The following is a 15,733-nucleotide window of genomic DNA, read 5'->3' as shown; positions in this document are numbered from 1 at the left end:
TGTCTTAATAAATAAATAAATAACCCAGGCGCACATCCATTAAAAATGTATGTCCATATGGTGAATGCTGTTTGTATAACCACATCTATTTAAAACCACTTATATTCATGAAGCATTCAAGTGAAGACATACAAGAAAGCAAAGATGTCTTTTGAAGCTTTGGTGCTCTCCCTCAGCATAAGAAAGCAGAGATTCTTTGCTGATCTGTTTCGTGAATCTCTCCTAGTAGCACTTCCCTCTTTCTCCCTGCTCTTTGCTCTAGTTCAAATTAGTTTATGCTGATGTCCAGTGTTATTTCTCAAATGCAATTTAAAGTCATTATCCAGAATCTTCTCCAGCTCTGCGGCTGAATGACACCCATATCCTGTCATGATTTGCACAGGAAGGCAATGGGCAGTCACGCAAGAGAAATGTGGTGTTGTGTGTTAGCTGGTATCTTCTCTTAGGAAGTGGCTGCTCATTTCAACACCCATAGTTCAATATGATCAAATTCTGACCCTTCTTCCAGGGATTCAGAACTGTAAATTATATCCCAACTGGAATGATGTAGGCTAAGAAGTCTCAGGATCAGCCTCTGTTCCCTGTGTCAATTAATTCCTAGCTACTTTGTTTCTGGAGCTGTGTGCTTGGATTTGATGGGCATGTAGTAGTTCAAGCAGATCAGGAGAGGGAGCTGGTAATCTAGGGGTGAAAAAGAGTCTTTCTGCACGAACAGTCAATTTTTATTGTGCCTCTGGGTGTAGAAATGTGGTGGAGTAACCTACCTGTATCTGAAGTAACAGCAGTCAATACCCACTTTTAGAAGATAAAATTGCAAGGATGGATTTTTATACTTTATTGTGTATGCTGATTGTAATTTTTAATTATTGCCTGAAGATCTCACTTAGGCGTGTTGACAGTGCTTTCCTCTTTGAAGAGGTATGTGCTGCTACTAGTAAATGCAGGTGATGGGGACAGCAAACAAACTCTCACTTTCACCCAGGTCCTGAATAATAGAAATGTCAAGGCTGATGTTACTGCTGTCAATAGTAATTGCACTTACTTATAGGGCACGCATTGTAGTAGTACCTACTTGCCCTTCACGTGGCTTTTGGAGGGAGTAAGGGCTCTTCAGTCAAAGATGGCATCCCCTTCATTTGACCTCTGACTTGATAGAAATGTGAAGTTACCCTGCATAAGGCTTTTTCCACCCTCAAAAGCTGATACTCATATTGCTTGTTTGTTTATGTCTCTGGCTAGCCATAGCAAAAAGCCTTACTTAGGCAAACTGAACAAATGGTGAAATTCTCCTTCTGGTATGGCAGTTCTTGAAAGATGATACAGTTCCACACTCCTTTTTTCACCAGCAAAATGGCCATCTAGAGATTCTTGTCCTTCCAAGTATGCTAGTACTGCTGGTTTTTGAAGGGCTGCACTGTAAAACCCAGCTGATGAAAATGCATCTGTTGAAAACAACTCTACAAAAACAGCTTTCAGAAAGAGTTAGTGTCGTACAGATCATTTTACCAAGCTGGCGCACATGTTGTTGTACTTGCCCACTTCAGTGAGAGGCATACTGTGTTTGGAAAGTGGGGAAGGAAGTGCCTGGAAGCAGGGATGTGTGAACTGACTAAGGTAAAGGGAAGCATATCCTAAATCTCAGCTGACATTTGAGAAAGTGTTTTGTTTTGTGTTTTAAATGTTGCTCTGTGTGTGACATCTTTCCAACAGGGTACTTGGCGTGGTTTGGGCTGTTCTGTGTTTGCTGTGACTGTAAGGTAATTCCCCTTTCTGCTGTTTTTTTTTCCCCCGTGTTCTCTACATTATTACTATGCTATGCTGATGTTCCAGTCATTGATTCATATCAGTGAGTTTGTACTTTATGAATGATACAAAATTCTTTCTGCATTCATCCTGAGTATACAGCAGAGCTTGAAAATAACATCTTTTTCCCAACTCTTAATTCTTTCCATGTTTTGAGTGTGTTGGTTTCGTTTTTTGGTTTTTTTCCTTCACAAGTGATTACTCTTACAGAGAAGATACTAAGCTTGGACTGATGCAAGAGACTTGACCAGTGTCATGCTAGCGTGGTCAATTGTGAGAAGCCGTGTTTCTATCCTAGAGCCTGCCTTTACGTGCCATGTAGTTGTGTACTGCAGTGCCTGATAAGTATCGAATGTGGTGATCTACTTGTTTGTTCAGGTATCTCCGCTATGCCAGTTGTATAGACTTTCCTCTCTGCCTTCAATCCTTGCTGTCCTGTTAAGAGGAAAAGAATTGTTTGTCTCCTGTAGTTATTCACTTCTACTTCCAGCCTCTTTAGTAGGGGGTGATCACTGATTTTTTTTTTTTTTTACCAATAATTGGCGGGGAGCTGAGAGTTTTTGAGTGCTGTTGGGAAGTGTTCCTAGGAAACAATACTGCGGTTTACTTGTGCCCACTGTTTTGGGGTTTTTCTTAATATCTGTCCACCAATTCTCATTGGCATTTTAGAGTTGTAGAGGCTGAGCTCGCTTGCACTGATACATGCCAACCTTCCAGCAGAGAGAATGTACTTAAGTTGTAGTATGCTGTTTCTTTGGTTGAAGCTCCTGGCTTTACTGATTTGAAAGGAGGAGATATGATTAGTGAGGGACTTTCTTTTTATCATAGCCTCTGAGTAATTTGACGAAAATGGCTTGTCATGGTTTGTTTGTTTGTTTTTAACTTTATTCACCAGCCTTTTTTGCCCAGGAAATTACAATTTTAGTTTGGGACATCAATAAATGTCTGAGAGAGAATATTTATACTTTCAAGGTAGTAGTAAACAAGTAAATGCTGTTCTATGGATTTCTTTTCCCTTTCTTGTAAAGGGTTAGGCATGAGTGGTTTTTTGGTGGTTTATTTGGCTGTTTTTTCTTTTTTTGCTAATTTTTTTAGGGGCTAGATTTTTTTTATTTATTTTTATCCCCTCTCGGCTAAAAGTTTACATGTATCATCAGTTGCATTTTTTTTCTGCACACATTCAGGAATGCTGTTTGTTGCTTTGGTCTGTACTAAATTTAAATTTGCAAGCAGTAGCAAGCTCTGAAGCAATGCTGTTCCTGCCATGATAGGATGGGAGGCTTAATGATAATTTGAAGAGTGGCATGTTTGCAAGTGAGCTGGGAGCTAGAACTGAAAACAGTCAGTGGCTGGCTGATAGGATGATAACCTAGTGTCTTCCAGGAGCTCAAGCAAGTTAGCCCCATGGAAATACGATGCGTTAAGAAAGAACTTTTTTTTTTTAGTCTTAACACTGAATTTGTTGTGTATTGAAAGGGAGCAATGCTAGCATAATTTTAAGCATAAAAATGCAATTCTTTCCATGGTCTTATGAATCTGTTCATTAGGTCACCTTGAGAGGAGCATGGGAAAGAGACGAAAGTTGGGGCTAGTTTGCAGAGAGCAGCATGCCCTCTGCAGTGTGTGTCATCTCTGGATGGCAGCATATAGAGACCAGAGCTTGTACAAACGTTGCTGTCTTTGACAAGACTAGCTGGAGCAGCATAGCTGGGACAGTGTGGTTTTCAGAGCAGCTTTTGCAAGCCCATTCAGGGCCTCAATATATGTCCTTGGCTAAAGCTGTACATACCATAGCAGTTGTGTAATATGCAACTTCTTTTAGTTAAGAGAGAGCTCTGGCATGCTTGCCAGAGTCATGATCCAAGGGCCTGACTTCAGGGTAGTCGCATCCCCTTGGTGTCCAGCCTTAGGTGACACAGAGATCAGGGTCTGGAACCAGCAGGTGAATGTGTTTGTGAACCTGAGGGCTTGACTATGAAGAGGAAAACAAGATAAAGGTCAGATGATAATGAGCACCAGGAGCCAAGGCTTACCAGAAGCCCTTATAGCTTTATGCATGGTTAGCCTGTAGCATATCTGAGATTTTGGGAAACAATGCTGCCAATGACTGTTAAAAGGTAACAGGAGTTCTTAATACTATAAACAATACAGCCAGCAGAGCTAGACCAGCCTTAGGAGTATATTGGAAAAATGAGTTAATAACAGTTCAGGTATATGAGTACAGAGCAAATGGTGAGCTCTTCTGTTCCAGGAGACACCAAGGACAAGAAAAGCTGATGCCGTGAGAACGGAGCGACATCAGGCCTGGGAAAAGAATAACTGCTACAAATACTACTTTTAGCCTCCCAGAAGCTAAAACCTGGTGTCTGTGAGGGTTAGGTCACAGCAGACCACTATGCAAAAATATTTCACGTATTGTAGTATACGTAATGCTCTGCTTTCTTTAGATGGAGAGACTAAATCTGTCTTACCAACTCACTTCTGCGATACTACTCAGTTTGGGAGACATTACAGTTGATTGGTGTTGACCCTTTTCTTTGTAGTAGTTCAGTTTCATTTTTTTGTTACCATTTTGTTTCTTAGTTGACATGCAGGATGCCTGATGTGCTCCTGGGCTATTTGATAGGTTGTTTTTCCAAGCACAACTTTGGCTGTTTTTGAAATCTGTTAATACTTCATTTATAATGCTGTAATCTGAAGTCTGTAGTATGACTCAGCAATTCTCATTCATTCAAGTTATGTTCATATAATGCACTCTACTTGGCTACATACTGCTTTTGGTCCTTTTCAGAGCATTTCAATTTTGGGAAGATGTACACAGAAGCTATTCAACTTTGATCAGTCTTGAAGAGCTTTCATAGCAATGACATTCTTGCACTGTGTTTGCACTAGGCTGGAGTCCTTCTGGCTTCTTTATTCCCTTTTCATCCCCTTTGGCAGAACCTTTCAAACAGTTATTGAATCCTTGAAACCAACTCTGATCCACCTGGACTGAGACATTTTGTGTAAAATATCCATGGCTGATGAAGTTGCCCTATCCTTCTTGCCCCCTCCCTCCAAAAAAAAAAAACTTGTTAAAACCTCCTACCTGTTCACATATCAAGTCTGGAAGTGTTTCTAATTAGAGAATTTAATTTTTGTTTTCTCAGGTTTTAGCTGACTAAAATTTCCATAGCTTTCCTGAGGCTGGAAGTCTTTGGCAGCTAAAGATTTAGACCTACTTTAGCTATAGGCTATGCAGTTTGCAGTGTGGTTCCACAGGGTTTTATATATACTTGCATGGATTTGAGTCCTTGTGGGAGGACCCACCAATAAATCCTCATAAAACATAGTAATTTTTTTCGATCCAGTGGCTTTTTGGCTAGAAGGTGGGATTGAATTGTGAATTTAATCATAATCATTAAAATGTACTGCTGGGATTTCGCCTGTTGATGATTGTTTTGTGGGAGTGATGACTAGCCAGCTCACGACTGCTTATAAGGCTTCCTAGAGTGGTCAACCCAAAAATCAGTCTCCAGGAACAGCAAGGAAACAGGAGAATGCCTCACTTCCCTGCGGCTGGGACTTCCCAGCTCCTTTCTTTTCTGTCTTTTTAGAAAATTTCTCAGATATGTGAAGGAACACTCCTTCTGTTGATTTTCTGTAAAACCTCTCTGAGTGAGATATGTTAATTATGAAAGGTAGAAGACATTCTGACAAAACTACAGAGTATTCTTCTTTTTTCTTTTCTTTCTATCTCATTGGCCATGAATATTTCTCCTTGAAGATGAAATCAGATCTTGGATCTAGTCTGAAAATATATGGAGATCTTCAGTAATGGGTTTTACAGTGTGATTTTCTTTTTCAATTTTTTTCATTAAATGCCCCTATGTATTCTAGGAAATCTCGAGGTAGGCAAATGAGTTGATCAAAACCAGAAAAAATATAATTGGGCACAGAGCCCCTCCTGTGTGTGTTAGATCGGTCTTCCCCTGCAGTTAACCAGCTTTGGGGAAAAAGTGACCCTTCTCCTACTCAAAAATGTCAGGCAAAACTATTGTTGAACAAATCTAGTAAGGCTGTTGCAGTATTTGCAAGTAATTAATAAAAGTCTGACCACACCTATCATGATTTCTCAAAAAGAGAAGGGCAGTGAGACAACAGTAGGTCTAATATTCTTCAACAGGCATCAGCATTAATAAGGAGATTCCAAAACAACATTGAGCCATTGAGCTTGAAGCTCTTCTGGTTATAAGAACCTGCCAGTATTTTATTAAAAGATGCTATAAATTTATGGCCTCGTGTAAGCCCAGAAGCAAATTGGTTGCCTTACTAATCTCGGTTTGATTTTGGTGAAGTGAATTCTGTCTGCATTCCCAAAAGATGCATCCTAGTGAAGTTCTGAGTTCCAAAATGAAATGTTTTGCATTCGTTCCCTGCTATGTTTGCTATGTTCCCTGCCAGAAAGTCCCCCAGCTCATGGTTAGTCCTAGTGTGGCAAAGGATCCTCTTTTTCTTGAGTCAGATTAAACACCACATCCTGAAAGATCTCTCCAAAATTGTAGTTTGTTGAAGAGGATGTATATATCAGATGTGGGGCAGACTTACCAGTAAAGGGTAAAAGGTGATTAAGGTTGTTAAGTGAAAGCACAGGGAATCTTCACAGCAGGGATCTGTTATTTAAAGTGTTTTCTGGGATTCCAAGCCCTTGGGCATCCTCTTTTGAGTCCTAGTTCAACCAAAACTTGCTCCTTGATTAGCTGAAGGAGAGTATGGGAGGGTACCTTCCTATATGAGATTCCTTCCACCCTGGAACTACGGTGAGTTGCAGGCTGGTAGAGAGAGAGGATGTGTAGAGATCAAAGTATGCTATTTTGGCTGAAGGATCACAAATAGCACTAGAATGGAAGCCTTCAGAAAGTTTTTCAGGGAAAAAATCTTGCCTTTCTAAGATGTTCAGCATACAGAATAGATGGAGTGACATGAAATGCTTGTTGTTGTTGTTGTTGTTGTTGTTCTCCTCTGAGTAGTCCCTCCATGTAGAGCTTCCCAACCTGGAAGCGTAATTCAGTGTTTCTACACCTCTCCAGGACAAAGAGGAACACAAAGGGCTGCCTCATGCTATTTCAGTTTTACCCTGAATTGCTAAAGTAATTTTATGTTTGTAACCTGTATATTTGAAATGCCCCGACATTTGCCTTTGAGGTTTCAAGTTGCTCCCATAAGTTCTCCTTGGTTCCAAGCAATACTCCACCAGGAACTGTCAGTGATTTAGTTGTAAAAGAAGTGTGGTTTGCAGCTTTTATTAAATCAGTTTTCCTAACTTATAGTAACTTTCATAACAGTAAGTTCATAACTGTGTATAATAGTCTGTGTATTGTTCGTTGCAATATATTGATTGCTCTTGTGCCTCTTGACAAGTTATTTCTTAAGGAAGGAAGCTCTTAATCTGGGAGGAGGAGAAGGATAAATATTTGTATAATGCTTCCATGAAAAGCACAGTAAAAAACTTTGGAGGAAGAACTCTTTAACAAAGGCACTTGCAACCATAGACTTTTCAGACTGATGTGTGAAGCACTGGTGCTTTTTCTAAATAGAACAACTCATACCAAATACATTGCTAGAATTCCATTTCTCATTCCCCACAAATGAGGCAGGAAACGGAATTTTAAGAAAATAATTACCCTCAATACTGTTAATTCGGCAATAGCAAAATAATAAGGAAAGAAAAGCCAGGTTAAATACCCTTAACCTTTCTTAAGTGGAATTATTAGGTATAAGTTATGCAGTTTTACTACTTCTGACAGTTCTGCACACTTGTCTGGCAAGGCACAACTGTAAAATAATGCTCTTAGTTTAAGTATCTCTTCGACACGGATCCTCAAAAAATGTAAAAGTTGAAGCTCTGTAGAAGAAAGCATTAATTTGTTAAATTCCAGCTGATTACATAATTTTTCAGGCAGCGAGGAGGCAAAAAGAAGTAGAATGTGTCATCCTTTTATATTGTTAGTGGAGGAAAAGGTGATGTGCACTTTTATCTTTCTCCCTTGCTATAACACTGGGGAAAAAAGTTATCTATCAGCAGTTTGATGGCTAGAACAGCTTTATCTGAGTGGTGTGAGTTGCTTGTCTAGTGACAGTTTAAATGCTATGATTTCCTTGAAGCTATGTATGCACTACTGTATTTTACAGTGCAGCTGTGCAGTGCAGGGCTATTCTCCATGTAACACATGTTGAACATTAACTAATAATTGGGTACAAAAGGTGGAGTGTGCTCTCTCTGATTTCTGTGGGATGTGTGACAGTTGATGATAGATAAACATACTGGTAGTTTATGCTGTAAAGCAAGCACCAGGAATGAAATGGTCAGAGGGCACTGAATGAGTATTTCCTAGTTTTGTGAATTTCTTGTGTCTTGCCGCTTCTTTTTTTTATTGCTTTGGAGGGTTTTCTTCTCTCTCATTTGAGCAGAATCTGTTTCAATTCTGTTGTGCTTTGGTTTCACATCTTTTAACAAGTGCTGCATTTACTAAATATCAAAAAATACATTTTAGATGCTTTCTTAGCAAACTTCTACTCTTGCTTTGTAGCAATTATTGTATCTATAAAACAATGATATAAATTCTGTATTGTTCTGCTTCTTAGTAATACACTGCTTTAAGAAGCTGTCGTCTTCTCAACTGCTTTCAACAGATTCTTGAACTTTGATTAAGAATGTCTGTTATTCACCTTTTGCCTAGAAAATAATAAAGCAGTATCTTAGGATGATAACTTAAAGCTTATGTGAAGTTTTTATGCAACTTTTTTTAACAGAAATTGTAATACTGTTCTTGGATTTTGAGAAAAATCCATTTCTGTGCTTCTGCATTGTTAGTCAAATTGCAATTTAAAATATACTGCCTACACCTAAGCTTGCTTGGTGGTCTTCTCAGAAAAATGGAGAGAGATTAGTCAACGGAAGGATGGAGAGTTTAGAGAAGTCAGATTTTACCCAGCATGACAGCCTGGAGTCCTGGACAGGAGTTCTTCATGTTATGGTTAATGCTGCTGTTATGGGGAAGGCCAGATTAAAAGACCAGAAAGCCATTTAGCTCTCATTCTGTTGAAATCCATGAGTTTTGCTAGGATTTGGGATAAAGTGGGAATGCCTAATGGGTTAGAGTTTTGAAAGGTTTTTAAAAAAAAAAAAAAAAAAAAAAAAAAAAAAGGCGAGAGCAGACAGAGGATTGGTCCCAGAGCTGTGTACTGCACTTTCCTGTATAAAATACAGCTGTAGCTTCAGTATTTTATTGAGATTTATGTTTATCTAGTTTATTTTTAGCCAAGGATTTTCTTTTTCCCCACAAATTGGAAAAATTCCTTCCCTGAGCAAGACAACAGAGTTTGTGTGGAAAAACTGGGTTGTTACTCTCTCTTCCTCCTGCCCACCCATAACCTCCAAGCTTTGGTTCTTGTAATGGTTGAAGCTGAAGCACTGGAGACTCATTCTTGAGTTAACCTCTGAACAAGAGCAGACAGGTACAGACAACCTTTGAGATCAGTTAACTTTCCTGTTACTACCCGCAGTCTGTGGTTGAGGTTAGCTGTGTTTCCTTGCCCGTATGGTCCAGCTGGCATGCCAAGTGAGAGCTGTAGCTTTCTTTGCTCCATTTTAAGGGCTGTAAATGCAATTGCAATTAGTAACATTATTGCAAATCTTACCAAATCCCATTAATTTTCCTTCCAGAGCTCTTTAGGTATTCTAGTTGTCCAGAATTTATTTTGCTGCTTGAACAGTGGTATGGCACTGTATGATTGCAGTTGACATCTGGTAGCACATATTTCAGACAATGTGTCAAGCAGGCATTTACTGGAAAATTTGCAGATTTGGCTTCCTGGGCTTTAAAATGCTGTTTCTGTGACTTGGGACACTTGCAGGGTAAAAGTGTTTTCTTTTCCTCCTTTATCTTGAGTTGCAGTGAACGTTGAAAGTTTTCTTTAAGAGCAAAATCTGGTGCTGTTGGTATAGCTGCAGACTGGAACATCATCTCAGTTGTCTCTTTCTGGAAGAAAATAAAACTGCCAATATACTTTAATGTCTAAATGGTATATCTATTCATCCTGTTTTTAGTTGTGCAACTTCTTTCTCTGTATTTAAACTTTTTTTAAAAAAAACTTTTTTCTGTTACAGAAAAATGCAAAAGGGCAGGAGTTGTTTGACCAGATTGTGTATCATTTGGACCTTGTGGAAACCGATTACTTTGGCCTACAATTCATGGATGCTTCCCAGGTTACAGTAAGTGTAACTTCAGTTAATTTTTTTCTGTAGTAGTTTGTGTTGCCTATTATAAATGTGTTGCCAGTGCAGATCTGTGGAGAAATGTTGGTAGTAGGGGATCCACTACTGAAAGAAATGGTGTGATGCTTTGTTCTTGAAAATAAGGCTGGATCCTCAGAATGAGGCATATGTCATTTTATGTGGTATGCATGTGACTTGATCGCAGTTAAGTCTGAAAAGGCATTAGTTGGGGGCAAAGGAAAATATGCTCTGTGTTTAATAGGTTCATATTAAAAATGGGTTGAATCTCTTACAAGCAAGGGCTTTCTGTAACTCCTATCCTTGCTGTTCTGTGAACAGATTATTTTGCTTTCTAGATTTAGTTTTATGTGCAAAGAAGCAAGAGGGGAAACTTTCCCCCTTTCTACTACCCAGTGATCTCCAGCATCTACAGTTAAAAACAAGTACACCATTTACAAATGCAGAAAGACATTAATGAGGTAGGGTTAAAAGGCTGCCACCTTGTAGTTAAACCGTATATATATTTAATTTCTTTTTTTTCTTTGTCTGTTCACCTTATATGCTGAAGTTTCAGTATGACTGCGCAACCTAGGTTGCGGATAAAAATACAAAGACTTACGAAAAAAAAGTGGTTGCTTTCAGCTTGCCTTGGCAGTATGTAAAGGCTTTATCATAAAGGAAGAGAAGAAAGCTATATTAGGTGCCACTAGGGTAAAATTATGGGATAATATAATGGAAATATTGACATCTTGTAAATAGTGGATTCTGACTTCACAATCTCAGAATTCTCAGCTTCGTTAGCTAACAAGCCCATGGTGTGATTGTGTGGGTCAGTGTGATTAGATCTGGTCAGCGTCTTACCAACTGAGCCGCTTCAACAACTTTCAGCAGCACATAGTTGAAAAAGGAATCTGTGGGTTTTGGGAGAGAACTAATTTTTAAAAGAAGAGAAAGCTGATATGAATCACTTATCCTAATGTCTTAATTCCTGTAATTGTATGGATCGCTGGAAAACAATGTTTGAAGGAAGTATGTCTGCACTGTTATTTTAATGGCTTTAGTATCTGTGTTCCTGATAAATTTTATATCATGTAAATGTATATCCTTTATGATGGAGCTGATTGTTAGGTCATTGCTAATAGAAAAGTGCCTGCTCATTAGAGGAAAAATTAGTGGTATTCTAACTGATTGTCAGATCACTTTATGGGGAACTTGTTAGCTCAGAATAGTTACCTAACAAGTTCTGTGTTTTTGGAAGAAGGGGAGGGGAAAGGGAGAGCTAAACATCCCAGCAAGAAAGGGGGCAGATCAGAACCGTAAGACTTGGCTGAGGAAGTGGAGAATGCTCCTTCTCTTGAATATTTGCAAAACTGAAGGCTCTTGTGAGTCATAAGAAAGATGAAGCAGAGATGTGAGAGAGTATGTTTTCCAAAGATAACACTATCCTTGGTGTTCAGGGCAAAATGTGCCTATACATGCAGGAGTTTTAGAAGTAGCTTTGTCTATGTGCTGCTGCTTTATAGTGGGGAAAAAAGGTGAATCATGGCAACTAGAGTTACAGAGGGATAGGGCTATAAAGCAGCTGCTGGAAGGCCTGAAAAAGCCAACGCTGGTTAAAGGGTTTTGGTGGTAGGATTATGGGTTCCTGGATCAAGAGTGGCATGAAGTGCAGAGTTCTTCCCCTCCATTGGGGACAAGACTATCTGTCTTGTCTAGTGGAAGCTGGGCAGAGAGTAGAGCTTAGGGGGATTCAAGGCCTGGTTTCAGACCAGTGTTCTAGGGTCCCAGTTTGTAAATACAGTGCTAAGTAAATACATGGCTGTTGTAGGACCTTTTTGGAAAAGTTCTTTTCTGGAGAAGGCCTTTTCTTTTTTATCATACAATGTCATCATTGCATCTCCTTTTGCTTCTTCATGTGGGATGTTACTTCATTCCACACCCTCCAAATTGCATGTTTTATTTGCTGATATCCTATAATTCTGTGTGCTTGATTCTATAGTTCTCTAATCAAAAGCAAAGCAAAGTGCAGGAAAGACTGCACTGGGTCAGAGCAGAGCTCCATTTAGCACAGTATCCTTCGATAGTGGCCCAAAGTGGGTGAGTATGGAAGAATTTAAGAACAAGAGCAAGCATGGTGATAATTCTCTCTGGCAATTTAAAGTCCAAGTATTTTCTGAGCCAAAGGGGATGCCTTTTTATATTAAATTCAGAAAGTGTTATTAATGTTCCATGAACTTTTTCTATCTCATTTTGACCTTGCACTAGCTTATAGCCCCCTTTGCACCCTGTGCAAGCAGTTCCATATTTTAACTACAGGTTGTGTGGAAAAACTGCCTTCTTTAGTCCGTTTTGAACTTGTGGCCTGCTCATTTCATTTGCATAGCAATTAATGCATAGCCTCCATGTGCCTCTGCTTAGTGCTGAGCCCAGCCACTCAGTGGCAATCGCAGAACTGAGAGATTAAAGTTTTGTAAACTACCTGAGGCTATAAGCCTTTGTCTTCATTATGTATCGTTGAGTGCCAAACATCTTTAAGCCACCATTATAAATAAGAAAGCACAGAACAGTGTTTGAGTAGTGGGGATTGCTTCTGTGCTCCAAGGCCAACGGCTTTTGAGTGCAATGTGTTTCTTACGATCCTGGAACTTTGCCAAAGAGTGGGAAAAAAATGGTAATGATGGCTGTGGTTTAGAAAAGAAATAATTATGGAGCATATTTGCTTTGGAAGAAAAAACACTTTTTTTTTAAATGCAAAAAATCTTCAATGCAATCAAAAATTATGCAAAATTCTGAAAGGTAAGATGTTAACAGCAAGACAAAATACTTTAAAGCCTATTCAATGAACTTTGCATCAGTTTGTATCTTGTGCTGTTTGAAGATATCCATGAATGGAAAGATGTTGCAGAGAATCATCTGTTCTAAAGAACTTACTTATTTTTTCATTTATCAGCTTATCAGTTTATTCTAAAGCAAAGTTTTTTGTACTGTCACACTTAAGTTATCAGATATTAACTCCAGAACTAGAAATACTTGAGGGGAGAGGGGTTGTTGCATTTTGTTGGTGTGTAGAAGAATTTGATGTATCGGAAAGCCTCTTTAGTCGCAAGTGAGAAAATTTAAGAGACAACGCAGATATATTGCCTGCTGATGTCCGACACTTCTGACTGATTACAATTTATAGATTATAATGAGGAATAAAACTACATCTTATTCTAGTTGCTTTATAATAGCTTTGGACCAAATCTCTTTCCTACTGAACTCAGTAACAAAACTGAGATTTGGTCCTGTGCAGCTATTCTAGTTGTGGTCAGAAAAGAATTACTTGCTTCGTTTGAGGTCCTCGAGGACAGTTTTAGTATATAAGTTTGGTAACATTCTAAAGCCCTTCAAATGTTTCCATCATTTTGAATGAAAACCCTGCTATGCTTTTCTGTTGTTCATTTGTGGAAGGAAGTGGAATGGGAATCAGAAGAAATCATGATTATCTACAGGTTCCCCCTTGCCCCTTTCTTGTTCACCTAATGTTACATCACTTAAACAGGGAAATCATGCTAGGGATGATTAAAGAGTTTTACTCGTACATAGGAAGTCTTTGCAGTGGTTTAGAGGAAATGTAAAGCTTACTGAGCTTTTAATTACTTCTACTGTGATGTGTGTGTATACGTTAAAGCAGAGCAGGAAGCCAGCCCTGCAAGCTTTAGATGAAGCTGGAAATAGTAAAATCTTATGAGACCCTTACTACAGTACTTGAATTGCCATGGGGAAGTAGTTTATTGATCTCTGCAGAAACTGGACATGTGAAACAGTATTCCATGCGTTTTGGAGTACTCAACATTTATTTTAGTCTGCTGGTGGCTAATGTTTACTCATTTTCTGTTCAGGCTTGTCCTTTCTTTGTCTCTTATTCTAGATTAACATAAGAATGAAGGAGTCTGTGTGGTTTACAGCTTTCTGAGCTGCAGCATATCCTGGTATTCTCTCAGGATAAAGATGTCTCCATTTCTGAAGTCGTATTCCTTGTCTGAATTGTTTGTTGTGTGATAGCAACACATGGATGCCCTTTCAATCCCCTTCTCCTTACTGGAATTCCAAACAGAAGGATTGCCGTTATTGATTAGCCTGGAATTTGATTCTGCTTGCCTCATAATTTTGTTTCTGATGACAAGAGCAGTTATAAACTAATCGAAGAGGAAGAAGAGTTAAGATACATCTTAAAAAAAAAAAAAAGAAAAAAAAGTTAGTTTTCTTTTTGTAAATGAGCTGCTAAAATCTGTGGAGTGTGAAACTTTGATTTCCTCCTTGTTTTTTGAAAGGTTGGGAATGCATGGAAGCTGAAGCATTAGAATGCTAGTTTCTTTCTGTGTCTTCTGCAGTGATCCTCTAGCCCCTTTATGTCCAATCTCTAGTGTCACAAGGGCCATTTGTGCTCTGGGAGGAGGACCACATGCAATAGTCTTTCTCAGTTGGGTAGATGTATTGCACTCTGCAGACACAGTTCAGTCATTTTGAGTGTGTCAGTGCACACACTGTATGTACCTGGCACATAGGAAGCACTGGTTTTACAGCATGTGTGCAGCAAGACTTTTGTGCAAGGGCAGTCCATGCCTTCTGCCAGGTGCCAAATGGGTATGATGGGAGACAGGTTTCCCTGGGGACAAGGCAGTCAGGAGTGTCCTGCAGTGGGTTGTTTGACAAGCTGCATTTCTGTCTAAATTTTTTTTGCTGTTGATGAATTCCTGTATTGTTTTTTTTTTGATTTATTTGTTGTGAAAGGTGAGAAGACACTGGAAGAAGGAGATGGAAGAGCATGTGTAGAAACTAAAATAGGCTCTCAGGAAAGCAATATTCCAAGTATATAAATAGAAGGAAAAGGAAGGGGCAAGGACTAGGTATCAAGTAGCAAATACGCTGCACTGCATAGCACAGCTTAGGTCTAACCAGCAACGATCTGCCAGGAGCTACTGACCCAGACACAAAGATCCTCATCTGTATGGAAGCTGCCCTTAACTGAGATAGTGCCTACTTGCCCTTGATGGCTAGGTGCTCCTGTGACGGTCAGGACCATGTATGCCTCGGAGTTTTTCAGCACTGCGGTGCAAGGGTAGGGGGGTGAAGCAAGCTGGATGACGGAGAGTAATACCTGAATGCTTTTGTTTTCTCTACACTTTGTGAACTAGACTCCTAGATGTTTCAGCAGGTGTTGGGTCAGGGTCTTGGAGAGACTGGGTGCATCATGGCTGCTTCTGCTGTAGCAGGTGAAACTCCCCTCCTCTTCCTCTATCGTGCCATAGGCTGATAGGCTTTCAGATGACAACAAATTACTAATAGTCACGCAGATAGAGCAAATCAGATCCTTAGGAGATGGCTCATTAATTTTCTGTGTGCACATTCTGTAATGTATCTCAATAACTCATTTTTATTCAGATCAGGAGTTTTTTCGAGTGCTTGCTTTTGATATTACTGCTCTTATTAAGTGTTTGAGGGCTGTGGAAAAACTAGCAACTGAAACCAGTCAATAAGCCAGATAGTGTGATCGCTGGGAGTGTTTTCCCTTACGTACTGCTTAATACTGTAACTATGGATGCTTGTTAGGCGGAGCAGATTAGGGAGGAGCCTTTTTGTTCTTTATGTTGAATGTTAGGAGAAATGGACACTGGTAAATATTTTGATAAT

The 15,733-nt window shown here is 39.3% G+C and overlaps 1 protein-coding gene across 2 annotated transcripts in view; it reads left to right on the top strand.

Moving 5' to 3' along the window:
* EPB41L4B (erythrocyte membrane protein band 4.1 like 4B) overlaps positions 1–15,733 on the top strand; it is a 181,620-nt gene that overhangs the window by 43,194 nt on the left and 122,693 nt on the right. For both annotated transcript variants that reach the window (XM_026099883.2, XM_026099884.2), the window contains exon 2: positions 9,953–10,057. In XM_026099883.2, coding sequence (XP_025955668.1) covers positions 9,953–10,057 — 105 coding nt within the window. The remainder of the gene's footprint in view (positions 1–9,952; positions 10,058–15,733) is intronic.

This window comes from Dromaius novaehollandiae, chromosome 2, assembly GCF_036370855.1.
Source record: "Dromaius novaehollandiae isolate bDroNov1 chromosome 2, bDroNov1.hap1, whole genome shotgun sequence".
NCBI classification, from domain to species: domain Eukaryota; kingdom Metazoa; phylum Chordata; class Aves; order Casuariiformes; family Dromaiidae; genus Dromaius; species Dromaius novaehollandiae.
Note: the sequence above shows the minus strand (reverse complement) of the source record. Positions and strands in the feature narration are given on the sequence as shown.